The 8,819-nt window shown below is 40.3% G+C and overlaps 1 protein-coding gene across 1 annotated transcript; it reads right to left on the bottom strand.

The window, feature by feature from the left end:
- Positions 1–1,208: 1,208 nt before the first annotated feature.
- On the bottom strand, positions 1,209–8,819 carry fbxl22 (F-box and leucine-rich repeat protein 22). The gene is made up of 2 exons (XM_014003634.1): positions 8,334–8,819; positions 1,209–2,353 (listed from the first exon to the last, which is right to left on the bottom strand). The coding sequence occupies exons 1-2, from the start codon at positions 8,783–8,785 to the stop codon at positions 2,005–2,007; spliced, it is 801 nt and encodes a 266-aa protein (XP_013859088.1). The 5' UTR covers positions 8,786–8,819; the 3' UTR covers positions 1,209–2,004.

Raw genomic sequence — 8,819 nt, forward strand, 5'->3', positions numbered from 1 at the left:
ACACACACACACACACACACACACACACACACACACACACACACACACACACACACACGCAAAGACTGATGGGAGTGATGCTGAGCCGGGGTCGTGTTGTTACACGTCAAACACAGTCCAGTTGTTGGGTTCGAGGGCTGCACGTGGCCGGATGTGCCTCGTGGTGGAACCTATAAATCTGAACTGTTTATTCTGGGAAACACTCAGCCACTGGGACGATTTTGTCCACACTGACCTACGAGCTTTGCGCTCAGAGCAGAACTGTTTGCGTCTGGTTACTGGTGGAAAGCAGCGGTGTGATTTAAACCGGTACGTTCTGCACTACTTCAAGCTAAAGAGTGATAGCTTTAATAACAGAACCATGTTATAATTTGAATGATTTCTCACTGGTTGTGTTTAATATTTTATTACAACTCTTAAACATTACATACAGTAGTTAACATTATCAAGTAGTTTCTTGTAGAGTAGGCTGAGATATTTATTTAAAGACAGGAAGTGCTTTGAACCTGTTTGAAACATAACATTTCAAATGGTAGATGACATAAAATACTGTTGAAATGAAATACTTAATTAAAAAAAGAATTAACAATTGTGGTTTCAAAAAGCAGTATACACTCAAAAAAGAGATATAATGGATTTAATTTTAAAAATGTGAACTAGTTCCAATGTGCTGAATAAGACATTTGCTTTATGTTTACTTTACATTTACATATGTTTTACCTTTGCTCAATTCAGCTTACATGATTTTTTTATTAAATTCATTACATGTTTTTGAGTGTAAAATCAGGGTTCAAATTTCAAATATTTCAAAGTTTTATTTGTACCAAAAATTAGTTTTCCTTTTAAATGTCTAACATGGTTTTTATTTAATAAATGGCCATATTATCAAAAAGCAAAAATAAAAACAGGGTTGATTAATAACTTCCTTTAGACTAATCCATTTCAGATTCACTCAGATTATCTGGTTTTAAAACAAGAAGTTCAGTCTAAATAAGAACATGACACCATATAAAATACTGCTTTTCAGGAAAACAAACCAAATGACTTCATAAAACTTTTTACTGCTGTTTATAAAATGTTACTGCTTAAAGCATGTGAGACTTTATTTTTTTTTCTCCAGGAAAACAATCTGAACACTTGTTCCTCTTCTGATCTGTTTACGTTCCATCCCGTTAGCAGAAGTCCATTTCCAATAAAAACCTGACACATTTTGCACATAAAATGGAAAACTTTATTGCGCCAACATATTTTTGTAAACWCAAGGCAAAGACAATAAAACGTGTTTATCACTTAGTTGTGTAATGTTTTTTTTAACCTTTGAATAGAGCTAAAATATGTAGAATTGTATGTTTCCATTACCCACCACCATAAAAAGTGAATAATGTGGGCTTGTGTTGCCGATTTAATTGTCTGTTAGCAAAATATCTCATGAAACAATGGCCAGGTTTTAATGATAATCTCTGAGGGTAATTACTGAAGGTGCATCTACAACTGATTTTTGTGTCCGCTTGTTTCAAGATGACCACCGCAGCCAGTCGACCTCAGCAAACACAAAAATGCTTCTGGCTCAGACAGTTTTACAGATACTGATCTGCAAATCGATGTGATCGTAGCTGAGAGTCATCCCCAGCATATAACCTAAGCTTGTGTGTGTAAATTTTAGGATTTGACAAAAACTGTCAAAGTCTGATCACGTTTTTTTTTTTTTTTTTTTTTTTTTTTTTTTTTTTAAAAAAATTAGCTCCTTGTAGTTTAGTCATACAGGTTGGAGCTTTAAGAAAGCATGTAAGGAATGAGTTATTTAAACATCCAAAGTAAACAATTACATCACAGTAATGTGTTAGGAATCAGTGATAAGCTCACATATGAAGTCAAAACTTATATGGAAAAAAATATTTTTAATAATTACTGTATAAAAAGTTGCTTTAAAAAGGTACATTTAAAAAAGCAGGATCCTTGTGAAAGTCAGTAGAGATGTGTCTTCCTGTGGATGGACGCCGGCCATCAGGAGACCTGCAGGAGCTTCTGCAGGGTCCTCCTGACTGCAACCTTCTCCTCGGGCGTGCTGTCGGGGATCATCTCGGCGCTCTTCTCTGCGCTCAGCCTGACGAGCGGCCTCGCCTCCTGGCACCTCCGCAGCCCCGCCTGCGTGATGTTCCTGCAGAAATCCACCCTCACCTCCTCCAGGCTGGCCCCGTGGGCCGCCAYGCCCCGCAGGCTGGCGTCTGTGATGCGGACGCAGTTCTCCAGGCRGAGGCGGCGCAGCCTGGGGCAGCTCCGCAGCACGGAGGTCACGTCCTGGTCGGTGATGTGCGCGCAGCCCGACAGCGTCAGCGACAGGAGGTTGGGACACCTGTGGGGACGGAGAGCAGACAGTGACATCATGTTTTCGCCCACTTTACAGAAAGCCTGTTATTACTCATCATCAAATTATTGATCAAGTCTGGATTAGGTCAAATCTTGGTAAACACTGATTTTAGGTGCAGGTGCTTATTTTTAGATTAGTGCAGCTGAGAGGGAACAAAAAACTACAGATCTGAGTAACAAGATTTGTAATGATAGAGAACTGTAATGTCTACAAAACCATACCATGGTCTGATTATGGTTTGTTGTTATCGCCTGCCACTGAAATGTGTAGCCCAGACAGATTCAACTAAGTTGCTGGGGGCAGACAATTAAACAAAAAACAGTCTCCTTTAATTTTTTTCTGATTTAAAATGAAATTTTATATTAAATCAAGTCAGTGGCATGCAGGCAGATTAAGTTGTATAGCCCTGTTATAGATTATCTCTAACACGTGTCAAACTCAAAGCCCTCAGGCCAAATGTGGTTCATCACTGCATTTTATGTGGCCCAAAGATGGATTAATGGCTTAAATAAAGCACATGTTTTAAAGCAGCATTGACCATAAACTACATCACCCATAATGCATGTTGATTATTTTACACTCTCTCAAAATAAATTACTTTATTTTGAGAGATCTGTTCAGGTCACAAGTTCTTTTCTCATTCATGATCAGAGGGGTGTTTCATTATTTCTGATTTCATTTCTTGCAAGGTCTTGCTGAATTACATTTATGAAAATAGGCTGGTCCTGATTTCATTAAGTAATTCCTACAATTTTGGTGGAGAATGACGGCATTCTGTCACTCGGTGGAGCTGCACAGGGTTCAAAAGCAGCCGTCAGCCGGTGAAATTCACCGTGAAAAGTCTCTTCTTCACTGCATTTTCACCAGCTACTTTTGCTGTGGGCTAGTTGTACTGGGAARTGGGAATTTCCTACTTACAAGTCATAAATTTAAAATGGAACTCCCCCTCCAGTGGGAATTTCCTGTCGGAAAGAGGGAATTCATAATTCAAGACAAAGCAACTCCCCACAACTCAACAGTGAGTAAAACTCACCTACTTTTACTTTTAGTATTTCTGTATAATTTACATGTACTTGTGTTCATAAGAAGACGTGTTAAAACACTGTTTCTATGCAGGAAATACCATGTAGAGCTCAGTTATTGTACGAGACAAGGAACGTGACTTTTAGTGTTTTAAGTTAAAGCTAAACATAAAATATCAAATTTGTAACATTAGTAACAACTGTCTTTTTGAGGGCCATCATGTGCCGCATAGTGAAAATGAGTTTGACACTGTTGATCTATTACATTTATTTGTCATTCAAGTTAAAGGGAAAAAAATCACTGCTTTTTAAAAAAAAAAAAAAGAACTCATCAGCCAGCCAGACTAAAGTCACCGACTGGCCAGTAATGGCCCGCAGGCCATCAGTTGAAAAGCACTGCTGTAGGCAAATAATAACATTTTTGCATCAGTGCATGTCTTTTACCAAAATAACTTATGAGCCCCTTGAATTAAAATGAAACTTTCACAAAGTAATCATTGTACATCTACAACTCAGTGACTTTTGGAGTCAATTTAAGATGTCCATCAGAGCCAACTAAGCTTTGGAAACGCAGCACATACTCAGAGGGCTAACATATCTCAAGAAATCTCACAGGATCGCATACAATTGCATGCAACATGGTTCACAAAGCTGCATCGGTTCTCAGCATTAATGATTTTAGTTTAAAACTCTGGCATGAAAAGCTGTGCTATAAGGATATGAAGGATATGCTTTCCTTCACTCTTTGCTAGACCTTTAATTCTACAATGAAACATGCTTTTATAACAGAAGAGTAACAGAATGTTTGCACATTTTTCTGCTGTATTCTTAAAAAAAAATCCTTCTAAAAATAAATCAGCCAAATGTTGCTGGAAGACACATTTCTGTACAGTATCACTGCAGCCTCCTGGCAGGCAGGCCGGCAGGCAGACACTCAGATGGCAGCAGATCATGGGTGTCTTTCATGTTCGCTGATGCAGATTACATAAACACTTACATAATCTCACTGCCTTCCTACATGTGAGCCAAACATATTCCAGTGTTGCGAAGGTGCTGGCCCAGTAACCTCTGAACAYGCCACAGCACAGTCATGTGCGCGGCGGCAGGAGCTTTCTGACTTTGTTAGGTGATGGCAGTAAAAGAAGAACATAAAAATCACACAATGAGATTGTGTACTCGGTGGTGATCGYGGGATTTAGACGTATATTTGCTCTGCCATGTCTCTGTGTTTCAGCGGCCATGCCCTGAAGTGAAAGCAGGTAGGTKTAATAGGAATTAAATGATCAACCTTTGTTACATAATCCACCCTGTCACAGCACTCTCACTCAGTGAATACAGAATTATTTTGTGTGCCTTATCAAAACATGTCAGTTCCTTGAATGCATTCGCACACCTGCAGCAGATTTGGTTTTATATTATTTTAGACACACAAACTCCTCCTTTTTTGTGGCTTTTAAGTGAATTTTAGTTGATAGAATTAACTATAACAAACTATTTACAAATAATAAATGAAATAGTTGAATTCTAACCAGATTAATGACCAAAAGGCTAGTCCAAGACCAAAGCATATTACTGCCATCTTTAAACAGCTTAATTCAATAATAATAATAAAAAAATCATAGCAGTTCCCGCAGAGCTCTGTCCATTTTACATAGTGTGGATACATATAGCAGCAGCAGCTCAGTTAGCAGTAATATTTATGAATAAGTATTTCTCTTGCAACTAGTCTGGTGGAGCTCTGTGGGGTGGGAGCTCAGCTCCAGACTGAGCTCCTGGGAGGAGCTTTGTGTAAAGAGGCGGAGCTTTGTACTAGCAATCGTTTAGGCAGCCCCATATGGCTACCACAGGAGATTCAAGGATTTCTCAAACATGCATGAATGAATCAAAGCAACACTCTGGGTATGATGAGGGAATGATAGTATAACATGATATAAAGCTCAAAGAAGTTGATTTTGGATAACACCTCCCCTTTAAGTTATTTATCCAAACTGAGGCTATCTAAAAAGCTATCTAAAACAGGTAAGATATTATTTGTTAATAAACCTTTCCACAGAATGGCTCTTTAATAATATGCCACAAGACATAGATTATAGGGGTGTAAATCACCAGCTTTATCACGATACTATATTACATCGATTTGTTCGGATGACGATATATTTCTCAATATCACAAAGTCTGTCACGATACGATTTTGATTCAGTTCAATTCACAAGTCTATGTCTATGACTGTGTTAGATGGCCATGTGAAATTGATGTACATCGAGCATATGATAACAATATAGATCGGTATTTTCATTTTGTCTTGATTTAATTGAATCATTAGTCATTTAACCGATATATCGATATACAGTAGATTAATGTATTGTTTCACCACTAATGGATTATTCATCTCAGGTTGGACTTATCCATTTTTATGACCTATAAAATATTTAATATATTCTGATATATGAAACATTTTGTTTTATTTTACCTTTACCTTGTATGTCAGAATTATTTTCCTCCTTTTGTTTTCTTTGAGACATGRTGTAGCTCACGTTAAACCCAACAGCTTAGAGGTCAGTCTGATGGAGGCTGCAGCAGCACCAGCTCATCACAAACCTGTCATCATCTTTCTAATGACCCTGTCTGGCTCTCGAAAGCTTTTCTTGTCTGGTCAGATTGTCCTGTGAATAAAAATAAAACCGAAGTGTGCGTTTAGGCTGTGTCTCCATCAATCTTTTAAGTTTACAGGTTTTCTTTTAAAGTCGATTGTTTATTCTTTCCATACTAGAGCCGGTGTGTATTAGCTTCAGGAAATAAAGCCTAAATAAAAATCAAAGGGTTCCTTTTATGATCTGATTTGAAAGAGAAAGCATCAATTTAGGCAACCGGTGCAGATCAAAGTAAGGACTGATCCTATTCAGTGGTGTTTAAAAAGCAAAGGCTAAAGCTTTTTTTTTTGGCCTCCCACCGAGCAGTCGACTGTACACACAGCACTTACAGCATGTTTTTTTTCTTGTCGTGACCTCAACATAATCAAAAGTGAGTTCTTGCAAAGTGATTCACCATAGTCGTCTTCCTCTAAAAGAGCGTTGCATTTCAAAACAACTCACAGAGCCTATAGAGATGCTGGCTTTATTGGTTTTTCCACGAGGATAGGAAGCCAGCCGTTGTTGGCGTCAGAGCTGAAGAGGCAGGCAGAGACAGACGCACATGTTCATTCCTCAAACAGCTACAAAGAGCCAATTCTTAGGCTCCACCTGCCTGCATAAATCTCCAGTTTTTGCAGCTGACTGGGAGCGTCTGAGGCCAAACCACTTTTTTTTAATCACTCCCACAGCTTCTCCGTGGGTCCTCCCACTCTGTCACGTGCGCGTTTCTTCTCCCTTTCAGACGATTTGGGGAGGGTTTATCAGTATGCAAAACAGCGCGTGCCCTAAAAGGCCTTGAAATCCAAGCCCTGGACACGAGTAGGTGGTTCTAGTTTCGACTCATCTCTCAACAGCTCTCATGACTCGCGTSTCCAATTTCACAATACAGGAAATGCTCGCTCATTGTCCCACGAAACCCAACCCCTCTCCTTTTTTTTAAAAAAATTGGGCCCCGTCCAGCAGCTGCAGTGTCTGAGCTCCCCTCACATCAGCACTTATTACTGGCAGCCATGAAGAAATTATCCAGAGACCCCTCATTAGGCCTCTCCGGGCTGATTCCTCAAAGGGCCAATTTTCAATGGCCAATCAAATCCAAGTGTCACGTCACTCAATGAATTTAATTTGATATGTGCCCACAGTTGTGTTAGTTAATAGAATTAGTCTCATGTCCAACAGATGTCTTCTTTTTTTGCCTTGTTTCAGCAGCCAGCTCCAGATCCACCATCTGTTTCTGATGATCCTGTTCGCTGCTGTCGACAGCTAAAYATGACAGTTTGACTAAAGCACGGGGTCTGAAATGTAAACTCTTTTGTCCGCTGTTGTGGGCTCAAGTGACCTCATTATCATCTAAAACCAAATAGACATCTCTCTGCTGTTGGTAATGTCATCTGTTTCATCACTGAAAAGGGATTAAAGACCCAGGATTCCTTGAAGGGTCTCTTGAATTGAAATAATCTTAGTTCGAGCAGTGGCGGATCTAGGATTTTTCAGTGTAAGGGGCCATCAATGGGCCACAATTTTCATAGAGGGGCCAAGTATTTGTTCAACATACTTGCACACAAATCCCCAGTTTTTGTAAGATTTATACATTTAATCAGTCAAACGTATTCAAACACTAAAGCTTGCACAGTAAATTCTCCTTATCAATTTTACATGTTTTTTTTTTTACTGTACATAGATAAAATACTCTCAAACACATGTGAGAAAATCCAGCCATTGTTCCCAGTAAAAACTTCTGCAGGATAGTTCAAACTGAAAAAGACTTCTTTATGTTGGACTTTCCTATTTGACTCACTGGCGCCAGTAGTGGTTGGAAGTGGAACTGCAGCCACCATCATTGTTCTTGGGCAAGGACAGATGAGTGAAAGGACAGGGGGCACTTGAGGGGGCCAATCAGATTTCAGATGGGGCCAATGCCCCTGTGGCCCCGCCCCTAGAACCGCCCCTGAGTCCGAGGAAGAACAGAGTTGATAAATGTCCTTTTCTTATGAGATATGAGATCTTCCAAGATGCAAAAGTGCTCAAAAACAATCACAGGGACGACTATCTGCTACACTACCACTAAATTTAGCTCAAAATCTGTAAAAACAACAAAGTTTGAGTTATTTTCGCATTGTGTGTAAATGTTCATCCAATGATTACTTTTTGAGTGTTTGGTTTAAATCTGTCAATTAGTTCATGAGATGTGTCGGTATACAACAAAGCAAAAAAAATAAATAAATAAAATACATTATCCAATTCTCCAGCTTCGGGCAGTACAAGTTATATATTTTCCCAGCAAAGCAGGGGGGGACACCACACTCTGACACTCACATGTGGCAGACGTGAGCCAGGAAAGTGCTGACCAGGTTCTCATGCTTGCTGCAGATGTCCTTCTGGAAGGAGCTCTTCAGCCAGTCCTCGATGTTGCACACCTGCTGGACCCTGCTGGAGTGCCAGCAGATAGTCAAGTACCGCAGCGACGGCCCCAGCACAAAGTTGTCCCGCCTGAGCTGACACGGGGAGCTGAAGTGGAGCAGACTCCAGAGGCGAGGGTCCAGGAAGACCTCGCGCAGTCGACGACATGTAAGGGACAAGCTCCTGCGGCTGTCCTTGTCCAGGAAGGAGAAAAGGTGGAGGAGACACTCACGGTTGAGATGAGTGAGATGCATGCCGAGGCGGTCCCCCGAGGCGCTCACAGGGGCCTCATCCCTTTGGGCAGTGACAGGCCTGCTGGTAGGCTGCAACAATGAACCCCCAGCCTGTATTGTGTGGCCTAGATACATGATGCCCCCGCAGGCGCACACACACACACAAACA

This window comes from Austrofundulus limnaeus, unplaced genomic scaffold (assembly GCF_001266775.1).
Source record: "Austrofundulus limnaeus strain Quisiro unplaced genomic scaffold, Austrofundulus_limnaeus-1.0 Scaffold19, whole genome shotgun sequence".
NCBI classification, from domain to species: Eukaryota; Metazoa; Chordata; class Actinopteri; order Cyprinodontiformes; family Rivulidae; genus Austrofundulus; species Austrofundulus limnaeus.